The 19,590-nt window shown below is 45.0% G+C and overlaps 1 protein-coding gene across 1 annotated transcript in view; it reads right to left on the reverse strand.

Moving 5' to 3' along the window:
- Nucleotides 1-2,573: 2,573 nt before the first annotated feature.
- Nucleotides 2,574-19,590, reverse strand: part of LOC140728806 (zinc finger protein 131-like) — a 116,457-nt gene continuing 99,440 nt past the window's right edge. The window contains exon 8 of the mRNA XM_073047771.1: nucleotides 2,574-2,708. Within this exon, the coding sequence (XP_072903872.1) occupies nucleotides 2,691-2,708 (18 nt within the window). The 3' untranslated portion in view covers nucleotides 2,574-2,690. The remainder of the gene's footprint in view (nucleotides 2,709-19,590) is intronic.

The raw sequence follows: 19,590 nt of genomic DNA on the forward strand, positions 1-19,590 counted from the left end.
GGCAGGTGAACTAAATGAGTATTTTGGAAGACACTAGCAGTGAGCCAGGTGTTGAACAGTGTGAGGGAAGAGAAGCGAGTGCAATTACTATTACCAGGGAGAAGATGCTCAAAAAGCTGAGAGACCTAAAGATACATAAGTCACGTGGACCAGATGAACTGCACTCAAGGGTTCTGAAAGGTAATGGTAAAGATTGAAGAGGCATTTGTAATGATATTTCTGGCATGGTTCCGGAAGACTATAAAATTGCAAATGTCACTCCACTCTTTAAGAAAGGAGGGTGTCAGCAGAAAGGAAACAATAGACCATTTAGCCGGACCTCCATGGTTGAGAAGATGTTGGAGTCAATTGTTAAGGATGAGTTTATGGAGTACTTGGTGACACAGGACAAGATAGGACAAAGTCAGCATGGTTTCCTTAAGGGAAAATATTGCCTGACAAACCTGTTGGAATTCTTTGAGGAGATTAGATGTAGGTTAGATAAAGTGGAGGCAGTGGATGTTGTATATTTGGATTTTCAGAAGGTCTTTGACAAGATATTACACATGAGGCTGCTTACCAAGTTAAGAGCGATGGTATTACAGGGAAGTTACTGGCATGGTTAGAACATCGGCTAATTGGTAAGAGGCAGTGAGTGGAAATAAGAGTTTTTATTGTTTGGCTGCCAATGACTAGTGGTGTTCTGTAGGTGTCGGTTTTTATGCTGTATGTAAATGATTTAGATGATGGAACAGTGGTTGTGTGGCCAAATTTGCAGATGATACAAAGATTGGTGGAGGGGTAGGTAGTGTTGAGGAAGCAGGTAGGCTGCAGAAGGAGGTCGACAGATTAGGAGAATGGGCAAGAAAGTGGCAAATGAAACACAATGTTGGAAAATGCATGGTCATGGTAGAAGAAATAAATGTGCGGACTATTTTCTAAACAGGGAGAAAATTCAAAAATCTGAGATGCAAAGGGACTTGGGAGTTGTTGTGCAGAACACCCTAAAGGTTAACTTGCAGGTAGAGTCGGTGGTGAGGAAGGCAAATGCAATGTTGGGATTTATTTCAAGAGGACTAGAATAGAAGAGCAGGGATGTGATGCTGAGGCTTTATAAGGCACTGGTGAGGCTTCATCATGAGTATTGTGAATAGTTCTGGGCTCCCTATCTAAGAAAAGATGTGCAGGCATTGGGGAGGGTCCAGAGGCAGTTCACAAGGATGATTCCGGGAATGAAAGGGTTATCATATGAGGAACATATGATGACACTGGGCCTGTACCCGCTAGAATTTAGAAGAATGAGGGGGATCTCACTGAAACCTTTCAAATGTTGAAAGGCCTATACAGAGCAGATGTGGAAAGGCTGTTTCCCATGGTGGGGGAGTCTAGGACAAGAGGACACAGCCTCATGATAGACGAGTGTCCATCCAAAACAGAGTCGCAGAGAAATTTCTTCAGCCAGAGGTATTGAATTTGTGAAATTTATTACCACAGGCAGCTGTAGTGACCATGTTATTGGATGTATTTAAGGCGGAGATTGATATGTTCTTGATTATCCCCGACATCAAAGATTACCTGGAGAAGGCTGGGTAGTGGTGCTGAGGAGGGGAAAAAAAAGATCAACCATGATTGAATGATGGAGCAGACTTGATGGGCAGAATGGCCTAATTCTGTTCCTATGTCTTATGGTCGTATTTTCTAGTTTTTGCTCTGTTATATGCCCTCTACACACAAACAAAGATGGACATACAACCAATATGCAAAAGACGGACTGGGCAAAAAAACTGAGATAAGTAAAACTGAGAACATGAGTTACAGAATGTTTGAAAGTGAGTCCATAGGTTGTCGAATCAGTTCAGAGTTGTGGTGAGTGAAGCATTCCACTCTGGTTCAGGAGCCTGATCGTTGAGTGGTCATAACTGTCCCTGAAACTGGTGGTGTGGGTCCAGAGGCTTCTGTACCTCTTGCCTGATGGCAGCAGTGAGAGGTGAGCATGGTCTGGATGGTGGGGGTCCTTGATGATAGAAGCTGCTTTCTTGTGGCAGCGCTCCTTGTAGATGTGTTCAATGGTGGGGAGGGCACCTCCTGTGATGGACTGGGCCATAACCACCTCTCTTTGTAGGAGTTTTTTGTTCTTGAGCATTGGGGTTTCCATACCAGGTCATGATGTGACCAGTCCACATACACTCCACTATGAATTACAGAAGTTAGTCACACCAGAGATCATAGGTTCATGTTACAATATTGGTTACAATAGTGACAACTAGAAAAAGGAACTTAAATGGTGACAGTGACTTCTTCGAGCTTGTCTGTGAAACAGCTCAAATTCCACTCTTTAACATCTTTTTTTCCCTTTTCAAGGGTGCAGGAGTCCTGTCGGAGTCCATGATCTACGACTGCACTCAAACTGCAGTTCTTCACGGCAGTGGGTTCCCACTCCCAGAGCTTGTTGACTGTCCATTTTGATATCTTCAGGAATGGTCTGGAAGATGTGTATCTTCCAGATGTGTATCTTTGGGGTGCAGCCTGCACAGCCCCTTTGCAAAAGATTGAAACCTTGAGTCAGGGGGTTCTCTCGCTCTCGCTCCGCGATCTGCGGTTTGATATTTTATATTCTGTGTTTTATTTGCTTTTTTTTTGTTTGCACAACTTGTTCTGTTTTTTGCACATTGGGTGTTTGAGCTTTTTCTTTGAATCGGTTCCACGGTATTTCATTGTTTCGTAGCTGTCTGTGGGAAGACAAATCTCAGGGTTGAATACTGCACACGAACTTTGATAATAAATGTACTTTAAACTTTAAATAAAATAAATAAATATTGCTAGATTTCATCACTGTTTTATGTTTCAAAAATAACCCTCATACATATTAAAAATATATACAAACAAGGAAACTACAAGATCTTTATATTCAGGTCATTAATTAATGTTCACCTAACTTTAACAATTATACTACCCACTGTCATGCAAGTGGCCGCTAGAGTGTTTAAGGGGCTGGACTCTGGACCCACTGGACTCAGCCCTCCAATTGAGGTACTGGACATGCCGTTTCTCTGGGTGATCAACAAGTTTTGGGCAGATCAAAGTGTCAGGCTCACTCACATTGACAACCCCAGCCTACACATTCAGGCACTTCGCATCTCCACCCAGCCAATAGGATTCACCTGCTGATCGTTCCAGACTCATCACCAGCAGCCTATTTCAACCCAGCTCTCATCCACACTGCTTGTTCACTCATCGAATGAGCTGACCTCAAATAGTTGCTCCCAATCCTCACTCTCCCTGCCTAAAGTTTACCTTGTTGCCTGTTGTGTTCAGTTTCTGTCTCTCTCAATTTATACACCCCCCATGGATTGTTATTGTACAGTCTGTTATCAAAGTTATTGCTCATGGCTCAATCATCTCCGCTGCTTTGCTTTGGGGATAAGCCTCCTCGACATTCCCTGACACAAAGTACATCCGTCACTGAGTTGACGATCCTCCAGCAGACTTGTAGTCTGCCGGGGTACACCCGTACATCAGAGAGTCAGTCCACTGTTACACAGCTGCTGGGAATGAACTGTAACACGGGCTCTTGCATCTTCTCCACATCCTCTCAGCAAATCCACAGCTGGGTGACGTCAGAAATGTGTGTTTTTAATTTATTATACAAACAATTTACAAGAATAAACTGTTTTTACATCACCATAAGACTTAGGAGCAGAATTAAGCCATTCAGCCCATCAAGTCTGCTCCACCATTCCATCATGGCTGATTTATTTTCCATCTCAACCCCATTCTCCTCCCTTCTCCCCACAACCTTTAACTCCCTGACTAATCAGGAACCTATCAAGCTCTGCTTTAAATATGCTCAATGATTTGGCCTCCACAGCTGCCTGTGGCAATGAATTCCACAGACTCACCACTCCCTGGCTAAAGAAATTCCTCCTCATCTCTGTTCTAAATGGCCGTCTTTCTATTCAGAGGCTGTGCCCTCAGTTCCAAGACTTCCCCACAAATGGGAACATCCTCTCCATGTTCACTACATCCAGGCCTCTCAATATTGCATAGGTTTCAATTAGATCCCCTGCACCCCACAACATTCTTCTAAACCTCAGCGAGTACAAGACCAGAGTTATCAAACACCATAGACAGCACCCTGTCTGGGTGCATCTCGGCTCGATGTTATACATCTCTGTCTGTGACACAAGAAACACTTTATTTCGATGAATGTGTGACCGATAAAGCCAATCTGTAACTTTATCTTGCACAAGTCACTGATAGTTCTGTGTTGTATTTCCTACCGCAATGAAAGAGGAGATATTTCCAGCAACTTCCTCATTTACCACATCCCCAAAAGGCAAGTTCAGTCCTTTCAGCTGTGAAACTAATTGCGCATTATCATTATCTTCCCTCAGACCAAACCCAGTCTGTCCAATCACCCTCAGACCAAACCCAGTCCTTCCGATCTTCACTCAGACCAAACCCAGTCTGTCCGATCTCCCCTCAGAACAAACTCAGTCCGTCCGATCTTCACTCAGACCAAACCCAGTCCGTCCAATCCCTCCTCAGACCAAACCCAGTCCTTCCGATCTTCACTCAGACCAAACCCAGTCTGTCCGATCTCCCCTCAGACCAAATCCAGTCTGTCCGATCTCCCCTCAGACCAAACCTAGTCCGTCCGATCTCCCCCAGACCAAACCCAGTCTGTCCGATCTCCCCTCAGACCAAACCCAGTCTGTCCGATCTCTCCTCAAACCAAACCCAGTCTGTCCGATCTCCCCTCAGACCAAACCCAGTCTGTCCGATCTCCCCTCAGACCAAACCCAGTCCGTCCGATCTCCGTCAGACCAAACCCAGTCTGTCCGATCTCCCCTCAGACCAAACCCAGTCCATCTGATCCCTCCTCAGACCAAATGCAGTCCGGCTGATCTTCACTCAGACCAAACCCAGTCCATCCGATCCCTCCTCAGACCAAACCCAGTCCGTCCGATCTTCACTCGGACCAAACCCAGTCCATCCGATCCCTCCTCAGACCAAACCCAGTGCTTCCGATCTTCACTCAGACCAAACCCAGTCCGTCCGATCTCCGCTCAGACCAAACCCAGTCTGTCCGATCTCCGCTCAGACCAAACCCAGTCTGTCCGATCTCCCTCAGACCAAACCCAGACTCTCCGATCTCCGCTCAGACCAAACCCAGTCTGTCCAATCTTCACTCAGACCAAACCCAGTCTGTCCAATCTTCACTCAGACCAAACCCAGTCTGTCCGATCTCCCCTCAGACCAAACCCAGTCCCTCTGATCTCCCCTCAGACCAAACCCAGTCTGTCCGATCTCCCCTCAGACCAAACCCAGTCTGTCTGATCTCCCCTCAGAACAAACCCAGTCCATCTGATCCCTCCTCAGACCAAACCCAGTCCATCTGATCTTCACTCAGACCAAACCCAGTCCATCTGATCCCTCCTCAGACCAAACCCAGTCTGTCCGATCTTCAGTCAGACCAAACCCAGTCCTTCCGATCTTCACTCAGACCAAACCCAGTCCATCCGATCTCCACTCAGACCAAACCCAGTCTGTCCGATCTCCCCTCAGAACAAACCCAGTCTCTGTGATCTCTCCACAGTCTCTCATCAGAACAAACTGACTCTCTGAAAACACCTCAGTCACTCCAGAAAACAAAGCCAGTCTCCCTCTGATCTCACCTCAGAGCAAACCCAGTCCCAAGGGGGGGAAGGTGATCTGTATGTGGGGTATGTTATTCATAACAATTGGCATCTGCCAAATCATACAATTAAATGGATCAAAGCAAAGCCCCACTTTGGCCAAGTAATCAGTCCCCAGTATATGTTCCCGCTCCCTGGGTAATTCCACCAGCACTGTTGAATGTTTTGCTGTTATGTCTCCTATCCTTAATTCCAATGGCACACTCACACGTCCCACTTGTGGATGTTTGAGAATCCAATGAGGATAACTCTACCTTGTATCTCCCAATTTACATTATTTACATTAGTAGTGTTGACCCTCGTTCGGGATCCTCCAGTGTCCCATAAAAAGGTAACAGGACGGCCTCCGACCCTACCACTCACTCGAGGTCTTCCGGTTTCATCCCACCTTGTGTCACAACCATGTTGGTGAGGCCTGACACCATCATTCAGGCTCAGGGTACAATTCCCTGGATGGTGGTGTCTCCACCATGTTATTTTGTGGGCTCCGTCTTTCTGGCTCCTCCAAGTACAAACCGTATTGCTCTGCTCTTCCTTGTATCAGGTTTGGAAAATCTCTCTTCATGTGTCCCTCTTGGCCACAGTTATAGCATTTAATTACTCCACCTTCAGTTCTCCCTGTTCCTGGCCCTGTTCCATTTCCTCTGCCCTTCCTTGCCCCTTGATGGTGTGGCAGGGAGGCCCTTGGGGGTGGGTCCCCTACCCTTATTTCTCCAGGCAGGTGCCTGACTTTTAACAGGCATCACCTTCCCATTAGGGAGTTTAGATGGTCTTTGTATCTCCTTTTCCCTCGCTCTACACATTTTCCTCAGTGACCATGCCTCAGTATGTGTGGATTCAGAAGGATCAAACATTTCCAGTGCCTTTTTAGATTGAACGGTATAGTGAGACGCCAGTATCCACAACCGTCTAAATGGTCGCACTATACTGCTGTTCCTACACTCCTTGGAACACAGTCCATAAATGGGATGCAAATGCAGTGGGATGTTCCCCTCTCCTCCGGTAAAATCTGGCTAGTGCGTCGACTGGGTCCCCTCTGTTAACACCCATAGCAGTCAATATTGTGTTCTTCAGTTCCCCACCATCTCATTGTAGATCCGGCAAAGCCGAGTGCATATTTGGATGGGACACATTATAATCAATCTCCTTTCCTTGAAGCTCTCTCTGATGGCTAGTTGCTTGGAAAAGCTCTTGAGTATTATCTCTGAGCACACGTGTCCTGATTAATCTAGTAGCAAAAGTAGCATATGCATTTTCGAGAACCCCGCATGCACTAAATGCTTGCAAGCTGCAGTCTGGTGAAATCGGCATCTCTCACTGTATTGTCACAACGATCTGGCAATGCTGTTGTTTCCATGTCGGGGGAGCTGCATGGTATGTGTGTGCAGGTGTGTGTTGGCTCATTGCTGTGTCGTGGTGACCTTTGTGCTATCTCCCATGCTCCCAAGCCGCTGCAGCGTGCACTGTTACGCTGCTGGAGGATGTGCCGCCTTGGTGAGCCTGCGACAAGGAATGAGCAACTCAGCAGTTCTGTGTGACCCAGTTCATGATTCCTCAATTTTTTCCTGATTTTAGGTAGTCTGAACCAGCTCAGGAACATACAAGATTGGATTAGAGTGTGAGCTTCGTGTCACTAAATGAGTCGGGTCCCACCTTGTGAAAGAAATGGAGACCGAACAAAAGTATTGGCACACACTTCTAGAGCAAATAATTGAAGTTGTAAAGTTTTTAGCAGAATGAGGCCTTTCATTTCGTGGTAATGGTGAAACTTGGCTCACCTCATAACGGAAATTACTTGGGGTTGTTAGAATTACTGGCCAAGTTCGACCCTTTTCTGGCAGAGCATATAAATTGCTCATACAAACAAAGGAAAGGGACATAAATCATACCTATCTAAAACAACATATAACAATTACAGCACGGAAACAGGCCATCTCGGCCCTTCTGGTCTGTGCCGAATGCTTACTCTCACCTAGTCCCACCTACCTGCACTCAGCCCATAACCCTCCATTCCTTTCCTGTCCATATACCTATCCAATTTTTTTTTAAATGACAATATCGAACCTGCCTCTACCACTTCTACTGGAAGCTTGCCCCACACAGCTACCACTCTCTGAGTAAAGAAGTTCCCCCTCGTGTTACCCCTTAACTTTTGCCCCTTAATTCTCAACTCATGTCCTCTTGTTTGAATCTCCCCTACTCTGAATGGAAAAAGCCTATCCACGTGAACTCTATCTATCCCCCTCATAATTTTAAATACCTCTATCAAGTCCCCCCCTCAACCTTCTACGCTCCAAAGAATAAAGACCTAACTTGTTCAACCTTTCTCTGTAACTTAGGTGCTGAAACCAGGTAACATGTGAGGAATTCATCAATCTGATTGGATCCAGCATACTGGATCACATTATCGGTGATGTGAAGGAATACAAGTACTATTCTGTTTCATCGGATTCTGCTCCAGATATATCTAATGTGGACCAGCTGACTTTGACTGTGTGCTATGTTTTGCCGTCTGGACCAGTTGAAAGATTCGTGAAGTGTTTGGATATGGAAGGTCATAGTGCTGAACAGCTCGTTCAAAGTTTACTTTACTTTTTAAAGGAAAATGACATTGGTATAAAAGTCTGCCGTGGTCAAAGTTATGACAATGCCAGCAACATGAGTGGCAAGTACAGTGGCTTACAAGCACGAATTAAAGAGCTGAATGAGTTTGCGGATTACATTCCATGTTCTGCACGTTCACTAAATTTGGTTGGAAAATGTGCTGCTGAATGTTGTCAAGAAGCATTAATTTTCTTTCAATTTGTAGAAAGCCTGTACACATAAGTACTGCTTCTACTTATCGGTGGGATCTCCTTTCTGCTGCATTATCTGATGGTGGTGCTCATTTGCCTGTTGTGAAAGGAATGTCAGATACCAGGTGATCAGCTCGTGCAGATGCAACATAAACACTTTTACACAGCTTTTCTGCAATAAAACAAGTCTTGGATGACATTTCAAATAACAATGATCAGAAGGCAGGGTGTTGACAACAGGCTCGTGGACTACTTTCAACCATGATGAAATTAGAAACAGGAATTGTGGGTCAAGTATTACAGCGTTTTCAAATGACCAGTGCTTCTTTGCAATCTTCTGGCCAAGACTTGAACACAGCTTGTGCCCTCTATGAATCCTTGCATGGATATATTCAAGCTATGCGGTCTCCTTTTTCAGACATTGAGCAAAAAGCCAAGGATCTGACTAAGTGTGAAGGTTATCAACAGCAAACTCGAAGAAAACACAAGCAAAATCGCGCGTATGATGATTTCAGTGGTCCCAGCACTCTTGATCCACTTATTGAATCGCAAACACCTTCTCAGCAGTTTAAAAGCCGAACATTTCTTGCCATTATTGACAGCTTGCTTTCTGCCCTGTCAAAAAGGCAGAAAGCTTATCTAAGGGTGAATGGTGTTTTTGGATTCCTTCATCAGTTACAGTCATTTACACCAGAAGAGATCGGAAAGAGGTCATCAAACCTTATTAAATCATATCTGGAAGAAAATCTTGATGAAGAATTTGTGCAGTTTACTGAACTGTTGAAAGCTGATCTTGCTTCTCATATTGGTGCCAAACAAGACCTCGTAGAGTTACAGTTGTACCGTTTGATAAGTGACGATTCTTTGGAGTCATGTTTTCCAAATGTAGAAAATGCCTTGTGCATCTATTTGTCACTCATGGTTACCAACTGCAGTGGAGAACGTTCATTTTCAAAACTGAGAAGGATTAAAAATGAACTAAGGAGCACCATGGGTCAAAACAATTTGAACAACCTCACTCTAATGAGCATTGGACATGAACTTCTGCATGAAATAGACATTTCCAGTATCATCAACAAATTTGCTCATGCTAGATCTAGAAAATCTAACTTTTAAATTGTGGTTTTGTTACTTTTGACATTTGAAGTTGATACCTATGTGTAAGTAATACTATTACTGAAGTGTCAGATATTTGTTGTATTATCTGGATGTATAGCAAATGAAAAAAGTGAATTACTTTACTATGCAAGTAAATAATTTATGTTTTAATACTTATGTGCATTTTTTAAATTTAGGGTCCCTTTATAACATATGCTACAGGCCCCACACTAGCTTAATCCGGCCCTGTCCAGACCCCAAACCACCAAACCAATATGAATTTCCAAAAAGTGGTCAGACAGAATGAAAGAGCAGAATGGTCCACAGTTTTAAACACAAATAATGGATTTTGGTCATGGTCAAGTTTGCATTTGCCTTTCAGAGACAGCAGTATACGTGGACTACCCTACCACAGGGGCTCCATAATTCCCCATCTATATTTCACCAGCGCTCAGGGGAAAGGTTTAAACGGTTTTCAAAACCTGAGTGCTTGATACAGTACATAGAAGATCTATTCCTGCAGATTGAAACTAAGCAGGAAATTATCAGCTATTGACAGAACTGCTGCAATTATTAGCAACACACACAAAATGCTGGATAACTCAACAGGCCAGGCAGCATCTTATGGGAAAGAGTACAGTCAACATTTCAGGCTGAAACCCTTCAGTGGGACTGGAGGGGAAAAGCTGAGGAGTAGATTTAAAAGGTGGGGGGAGGGAGAGAGAAACACCAGGTGAAACCTGGAGGGGAAGGGATGAAGTAAAGAGCTGGGAAGTTGACTGGTGAAAGAGACAGACGGCCATGGAAGAAAGTAAAAGGGGGAGGAGCACCAGGGGGAGGCAATGGGTGGGAAAGGAGATAACATGAGAGAGGGAAAAGGGGATGGGAAGTGGTGAAGTGGGGGGAGGTGGGGGGGTATTACCAAAAGTTTGAGAAATCGATGGTCATGCCATCAGGTTGGAGGCTGCCCAAACGGAAGATAAGGTGTTGTTCCTCCAACCAAAGTGTGGCCTCATCACGACAGTGGATGACATATCGGAATGGGAATGGGAAGTGGAATTAAAATGGGTGGCCACTGGGAGTTCCCGCTTGTTGCCACTTGTTCTGGTGGACAGAGCGTAAGTCTCCCAATCCATGTCAGATCTCACCGATATACAAGAGGCCACACGGAGAGCACCGAACAGAGTGTACAACTGCAAAAGATTCACAGGTGAAGTGTTGCCTCGCCTGGAAGGACTGTTTAGGGCCCTGAATGACAGTGAGTGAGGAGGTGTCGGGGCAGGTGTAGCACTTGTTCCGCTTGCGAGGGACATGAGTGGGGGGGGACGAATGGACAAGAGAGTCACGTAGGAAGCGATCCCTGTGGAATGCAGAAAGTGGGGGGGGGTGAATACATGTTTGGTGGTGGGATCCCATAGGAGGTGGGGGCAGTTTCAGAGAATTATGTACTGGACGCGGAGGCAGGTGAGGTGGTTGGTGTGGACAGGAGGAACCCTATCCCTGGTAGGGTGGCGGGAGGATGGGGTAAGAACAGATGTGCGTGAAAAGGAAGAGATGCATTTGAGGACAGAGCTGATGATGGAGGAAAGGAAGCCGCTTTCTTTGAAAAAGGAAATTCGTTCAAGAATGAAAAGCCTCATCCTGAGGGCAGATGCAGCGGAGACAGAGGAATTGAGAGAATGGGGTGGTATTATTACCAGTAGCAGGGTGGGACGGGGTGTAGTCCAGGTAGCTGTGAGAGTCCGTTGGTTTGTAATGGACATCAGTGGATAAGCCGTCTCCGGAGACAGAAACAGTGAGATCGAGAAAGGGAACGGAGGTGTCGGAAATGGACCAGGTGAATTTGAGGGCAGGGTGGAATTTGGAGGCAAAATGGATGAAGTCGATGAGTTCAGCGCGGGTGCAGGAACTAGCACCAATGCAGTTGTCGATGTAACGTAGGAAAAGTGGGGACAGTCACCAGTGTAGGCTTGGAACATAGACTGTTCCACATGGCCGACAAACAGACAGGCATAGCTGGGACCCATGCCACTGCCCATGGCTGCCCCTTTTTGCATTGGGACTAAAGGTAAACCCTAGAAAAGCACAGGAAATGAAACAAAAGTTAGTTGTTTGAGAATGATCTTGACACTGGGAAAAAGAGAAATTGAAAAGCAAGGAGTAGAATTGTTTATGAAATTGCGGTCCTTTCTGGGGCTGGTAGGCTACTGCAGGGATTACGTTGATGGATTTTCCATTAAGGCAGCTCCTTTAATGGAATTACTGAAAAAGAATGTGGTGTGGGGATGGAAATCAGAACACACTCAGGCCATCACAGATCTGAAGCAAGCGCCTGCTTTAAAAACCCCAAATCCGAATGAGCCATTCTCATTGGAGGTGGCTACAACTGATACCACCCTCTCAGCAGTACTGTTACAGGAGACACACGGAAAGTTAACACCAGTAGCCTATGCATCACTCATGTTCTCACCAGTAGAACAGGGGTAGACTGTATCTGAAAAACACTTGTTAGTGGCTTTCTGGGCAATACAACATTTCACCTACAAAGTGGGACCTAATCCACTTTCAATACTGACAGAACAGACCTCCATACAATTACTGTTAGATGGAAGGATTCACGATTGGTCAGTAAGCCAAAACAGAATTGCAAGATAGACATTGCTGTTGCAAGGGGGAAATATTAGTGTAAAGTGAGTAAACACTACCTCTATGTTAGTTGATAACCTGGTACACCAAGGAAGTGAACATGAGTGTCAAGTTATGATAGCAAATGATCCCAAGGGTCCATTTGTATCAAAACAAAAAGGAGGGGTGGAAGCAGATCAGATAAAGTACTGACTGAGAAAAGAGACACAAAGTAAAAAGACAATCCTACTTTAAAATTTTTGTGGATGGCACCTCCACAGTACAGGATGGTGAGAGGTGAACTGGGTGTGGCATATATGTAGAGGATGAACATGGCCAGGAAAGGTACAGTGTAGCTTTAACGTTACCCAAAACCATGGGTGTACAGGCAGCAGAAATGGCAGCTGTGGTATTTGTGGTTAGCCACCCAAAGCGTTTTCTGCCAGGGTCAGTCATACACTCTGATAGTGTGTATGTTTGTAACAGCCTTACAGTACATTTTCCCCTCTCATCTGCTGCTTCATTACAATATATATTTGAAGAGGCAAAGGGAAAATAATATGGAGTCATAAAGGTGAAGTCCCACTTTAAATCATCTCCTGAGGGAAATAGAAAGGCTGACAAATTGGCGAAGCAAGGTGCTTTTATTGGACAGGAATGGCAGCTACAGGTTTGCAGATTGGAAGGCAGAAGGGAAAACAGATTAAGGTCATGGATTTAACAGAGGAGCAGAAAAAAGATAAAGAATTTTAAAAAAAAATGCTTGAAGGACAGGGTCTGAAATATACAAAGAGGACAAGGGAGTGTTTGTCAAAGATGGAGTTGTCCTTCAATAAGGTAAGTTTGTGGTTCCAGAGGGAGGAAGAAACCAGATGATCCATTGTTTCCATGATCTATGGGGACATCAGGGTGTGAAAGCACCCTGGAAAAGATCACGAAAGTGGGCTGGTGGCCTAAAATGAAGGATAATGTGGAGCATTATGTCAAAAATTGCTTGATTTGTGTACAATATAATCCTGACAGACATGTAAAAAAAGGAGCCCTTCGACACACCAGGCCAGTGGAAGGACTTTGGTCTATTTGCAGATAGGTTATGTTGGTCTCTTACCACCCACCCCAGGAGGGTACAAATATATTCTGGTAGAAACAGATACAAAGTGGGTGGAAGATTTTCCAGCTAAAATAACCACAAAGGCCACTGCAAAAATCATATTGGAAAGGATATTCTCTCATTGGGAACTACCCCGGAGTGCTGAATCAGATCCAGAACACATTTCACAGCCCAGATAATGCAAGCTGTCATGGCACTTTTAAGGATCAAGCAGAGATTTCATATACACTATAGACCACAGTCTGGTGGAATTGTGGAAAGGATGAATTGAACACTAAAATATATAGAACCATAGAACACTACAGCACAGAAAACGGGCCATTCGGCCCGCCTAGTCTGTGCCGAAACTTTATTCCACTAGTCCCATTGACCTGCACCCAGTCCATAACCCTCCAGACCTCTCTCATCCATGTATCTATCCAATTTATTCTTAAAACTTAAGAGTGAGCCTGCATTTACCATGTCAGATGGCAGCTCGTTCCACATTCCCACCACTCTCTGAGTGAAGAAGTTCCCCCTAATGTTCTCCCAAACGTTTCCCCTTTCACCCTAAAGCCATGGATTTATCTCTCCTAATCTAAGTGGAAAGAGCTTACTCGTATTTACTCTGTCTATACCCCTCATAATTTTGTAAACCTCTATCAAATCCCCCCTCATTCTTCTACGCTCCAAGGAATAAAGTCCTAACCTGCTCAATCTTTCCCTGTAACACAACTCCTGAAAACCCGGCAACATCCTAGTAAATCTTCTCTACACTCTTTCAATCTTACTGATATCCTTCTTATAGTTAGGTGACCAGATCTGCACACAATACTTCAAATTTGGCCTCACCAATGTCTTATACAACCTCACCATAACATCCCAACTCCTATACTCAATACTTTGATTTATGAGTGCCAGGATGCCAAAAGCCTTCTTTACACCCCTGTCTACCTGTGACGCCACTTTTAGGGAATTATGTATCTGAACTCCCAGATCCCTTTGTTCATCTGCACTCCTCAGTGCCCTACCATTTACTGTGTATGTCCTACCTTGATTTGTCCTTCCAAAATGCAACACCTCACACCTGTCTGCATTAAATTCTATCTGCCATTTTGTAGCCCATTTTTCCAGTTGGTCCAGATCACTCTGCAAGCTTTGAAAGCATTCCTCGCTGTCTACAACACCTCCAATCTTAGTGTCATCAGCAAACTTGCTGATCCAATTTGCCACTTTATCATTTAGACCATTGATATAGACAACAAACAACAATAGTCCCAGTGCAGATCCCTGAGGCACACCGCTAGTCACAGACCTCCAGTCTGAGAAGCAATCATCCACTACCGCTCTCTGTCTTCTCCCACACAGCCAATTTCGAATCCAGTTCAGAACCTCTCCATGGATACCTAGTGTATGAACCTTCTGAACTAACCACCCCATGTGGGACCTTGTCAAAGGCCTTACTAAAGTCCATGTAGACAACATCCACAGCCTTTCCTTCATCTACTTTCTTGGTAGCCTCCTTGAAAAACTCTACAAGTTTCATTAAACATGATCTACCACACACAAAGCCATGATGACTATCCTTAATCAGCCCTTGGCTGTCCAAATACTTGTATATCCGATCTCTCAGAACACCTTCCAATAATTTACCTACTACTGATGTGAGGCTCACCGGCCTGTAATTACCTGGTTTACTTTTGGAGCCTTTTTTAAACAACGGAACAACATGAGCTACTCTCCAATCCTCCGGCACCGCACCCGTGGCTGAGGACATTTTAAATATTTTTGCCAGGGCCCCTGCAATTTCTACTCTAGTCTCTCTCAAGGTCCAAGGAAATATCATGTCAGGCCCGGGGGCTTTATCTACCTTTATTCGCTGTATGGCAGCAAGCACCTCCTCCTCTTTAATCTCTTTATGTTCCATGACACTACTGCTTGTTTCATAGAACATAGAACATAGAATAGTACAGCACATTACAGGCCCTTCGGCCCACAATGTTGTGCCAACCCTCAAACCCTGCCTTCCATATAAACCCCCAACTTAAATTCCTCCATATACCTGTCTAGTAGTCTCTTAAACTTTACTAGTGTATCTGCCTCCACCACTGACTCAGGCAGTGCATTCCACGCACCAACCACTCTCTGACTGAAAAACCTTCCTCTAATATCCCCCTTGATATTCCCTCCCCTTACCTTGAAGCCATGTCCTCTTGTACTGAGCAGTGGTGCCCTGGGGAAGAGGCGCTGGCTGTCCACTCTGTCTATTCCTCTTAATATATTGTACACCTCTATCATGTCTCCTCTCATCCTCCTTCTCTCCAAAAAGTAAAGCCCTAGCTCCCTTAATCTCTGATCATAATCCATACTCTCTAAACCAGGCAGCATCCTGGTAAATCTCCTCTGTACCCTTTCCAATGCTTCCACATCCTTCCTGTTCTGAGCGCACCAGAACTGGACACAGTACTCCAAGTGTGGCCTAACTAGTTTTATAGAGCTGCATCATTACATCGCATCTCTTAAACTCTATCCCTCAACTTATGAAAGCTAACACCCCATAAGCTTTCTTAACTACCCTATCTACCTGTGAGGCAACTTTCAGGGACCTGTGGACATGTACCCCCAGATCCCTCTGCTCCTCCACACTACCAAGTATCCTGCCATTTACTTTGTACTCTGCCTTGGAGTTTGTCCTTCCAAAGTGTACCACCTCACACTTCTCCAGGTTGAACTCCATCTGCCACTTCTCAGCCCACTTCTGCATCCTATCAATGTCTCTCTGCAATCTTCGACAATCCTCTACACTATCTACAACACCACCAACCTTTGTGTCATCTGCAAACTTCCGAACCCACCCTTCTACCCCCACATCCAGGTCGTTAATAAAAATCACAAAAAGTAGAGGTCCCAGAACAGATCCTTGTGGGACACCACTAGTCACAACCCTCCAATCTGAAAGTACTCCCACCACCACAACCCTCTGCCTTCTGCAGGCAAGCCAATTCTGAATCCACCTGGCCAAACTTCCCTGAATCCCATGCCTTCTGACTTTCTGAATAAGCCTACCGTGTGGAACCTTGTCAAATGCCTTACTAAAATCCATGTAGATCACAGCCACTGCACTACCCTCACCTATATGCCTGGTCACCTCCTCAAAGAACTCTATCAGGCTTGTTACGTACGATCTGCCCTTCACAAAGCCATGCTGACTGTCCCTGATCAGACCAGGATTCTCTAAATGCCCATAGATCCTATCTTTAAGAATCTTTTCCCAACAGCTCACCGGTCTATAATTACCTGGACTATCCCTACTACCTTTTTTGAACAAGGGGACAACATTCGCCTCCCTTCAATCCTCTGGTACCATTCCCGTGGACAACGAGGACATAAAGATCCTAGCCAGAGGTTCAGCAATCTCTTCCCTTACCTTGTGGAGCAACCTGGGGAATATTCCATCAGGCCCCAGGGACTTATCCGTCCTAATGTATTTTAACAACTCCAACACCTCCTCTTCCTTAATATCAACATGCTCCAGAACATCAACCTCACTCATATTGTCCTCACCTTCATCAAGTTCCCTGTCAGTGGTGAATACCGAAGAGAAGTATTCATTGAGGACCTCGCTCACTTCCACATCCTCTAGGCACATCTTTCCAATTTTATTTCTAATCGGTCCTACCTTCACTCCTGTCATCCTTTTGTTCTTCACATAATTGAAGAATGCCTTGGGGTTTTCCTTTACCCTACTCGAAGGCCTTCTCATGCCCCCTTCTTGTTCTTCTCAGCCCTTTGTTAAGCTCCTTTCTTGCTACCCTATATTCCTCAATAGACCCATCTGATCCTTGCTTCCTAAACCTCATGTATGCTGCCTTCTTCCACCTGACTAGATTTTCCACTTCACTTGTCACCCATGGTTCCTTCACCCTACCATTCTTTATCTTCCTCACCGGGACAAATTTATCCCTATCATCCTGCAAGAGATCCTTAAACATCAACCACATGTCCATAGTACATTTCCCTGCAAAAGCATCATCCCAATTCACACCCGTAAGTTCTAGCCTTATAGCCTCATAATTTGCCCTTCCCCAATTAAAAATTTTCCTGTCCTCTCTGATTCTATCATTTTCCATGATAATGCTAAAGGTCAGGGAGCGGTGATCACTGTCCCCCAGATGCTCACCCACTGACAGATCTGTGACCTGACCCAGTTCGTTACCTAATACTAGATCTAGTATGGCATTCCCCCTAGTCGGCCTGTCAACATACTGTGACAGGAATCCATCCTGGACACATTTAACAAACTCTGCCCCATCTAAACCCTTGGAACTAATCAAGTGCCAATCAATATGGAAGAATTTCCTTTCTTTCCATATATGCTATGCCAGTTTCCTGAGTAAATATTGATGCAAAAAAACTGTTTAAGATCTGCCCCATCTCGTGAGGCTCCACACATAGAGGACCACTCTGATCTTCTAGGGGACCAATTTTGTCCCTTACTATCCTTTTACTCTTAATATACTTGCAGAAACCCTTCGGGTTTACCTTCACATTATCAGCCAAAGCAACCTCATGTCTTCTTTTTGCCTTCCTGATTTCCTTCTTTAGTATTTTCTTATATTTTCTATACTCTTCAAGTACCTCATTTGTTCCTTGTTGCCTATACCTGCTGTACACCTCTCTCTTTTTCTTAACCAGATCACCAATATCCCTTGAAAACCAAGGTTCCCTATGCCTGTTGACTTTGCCTTTAATCCTGGCAGAAATGTGCAAACTCTGCACTCTCAAACTTTCGCCTTTGAAGGCCTTCCACTAACTGAACACATCCTTGCCTGAAAACAACTTATCCCAATCCACTCTTCCCAGATCCTTTTTCATTTCCACAAAATAAGCCCTTCTCAAATTTAGTACCTCAACTCGAGGACCAAACCTATCCTTATCCATAATTAACTTGAAACTAATGACATTATGGTCACTGGACCCAAAATGTTCACCTACACATACTTCTGTCACCTGATCCATTTGGTTCCGTAATAGGAGATCAAGTATTGTATCCTCTCTCGTAGGTACCTCTATGTATTGATTTAGAAAACTTTCCTGAACACATTTGACAAACTCTAAGCCATCTAGCCCTTTCACAGTGTGGGAGTCCCAGTCAATATGTGGGAAGTTAAAATCCCCTACTATTACAACTTTCTGTTTCTTACATCGGTCTGCTATCTCTCTACAGATTTGCTCCTCCAATTCCCTCTGACTATTGGGCAGTCTATAATACAACCCTATTAGTGTGGTCACACCTTTCCTGTTCCACAGCTCCACCCATATGGCCTCTGTAGACAAGCCCTCCGGGCTGTCCTGTCTACACACAGCTGTGATATTTTCCCTGACTAGTAATGCCACTCCTCCCCCTTTGATCCCTCCCCCTCTATCACGTCTGAAACAACAGAACCCTGGAACATTAAGCTGCCTGTCCTGTCCCTCTTGCAAGCAAGTCTCACTAATAACGATAATGTCATAATCCCACATGCCAATCCATGCCCTAAACTCATCTGCCTTATCTACAATACTCCTTGTATTGAAATAGATACACGAGAACATTTTTATCAAGTACAAACATTTGATTTCTGTCTATACATGCAGTCTTCGCATGACCTTTATCCTCCTCCACCTCACTATCTGCTCTTACACACTGGCTCCCCTCCCCCTGAAAATCTAGTTTAAATCCCCCAGAGCAGCACTAGCAAACCTTCCCACAAGGATGTTAATCCCCCTCCAGTTCAGGTGCAAACCATCCCGTCAGAACAGGTCCCACCTTCCCTGGAACAAAGCCCAATTGTCCAGAAACATGAAGCCCTCCCTCCTGCACCAACTCCTTAATGTATTTAGCTGCATTATCTTCCTATTTCTAGCCGCACTAGCACGTGGCACGGCTAGCAATCCTGAGATTGCAACCCTGGAGGTCCTGTCCTTCAACTTTGCACCTAACTCCCTAAGCCCTCTTTTCAGGGCCTCCTCCTCCTTCCTATCCATGTCATTGGCCCCAACATGGACCACGACATCTGGCTGCTCACCCTCCCTCCTGAGAATATCGAGAACTTGATCCGAGATGTCGCGAACCCTGACACCGGGGAGACAACAGACCATCCGAGATTCTCGATCTCTCCCACAAAACCTCCTATCTGTCCCCCTAGCTATCAAATCCCCTAACACTACAGCTCTCTCCTTTTCCCTCCATCCCTTCTGAGCTGAGAGTCCAGTCTCGGTGCCAGAGATGCGACCACTGCAACTTGTCCCTGGTAGGTCATCC

This window comes from Hemitrygon akajei, chromosome 6 (genome assembly GCF_048418815.1).
Source record: "Hemitrygon akajei chromosome 6, sHemAka1.3, whole genome shotgun sequence".
Taxonomy (NCBI): Eukaryota; Metazoa; Chordata; class Chondrichthyes; order Myliobatiformes; family Dasyatidae; genus Hemitrygon; species Hemitrygon akajei.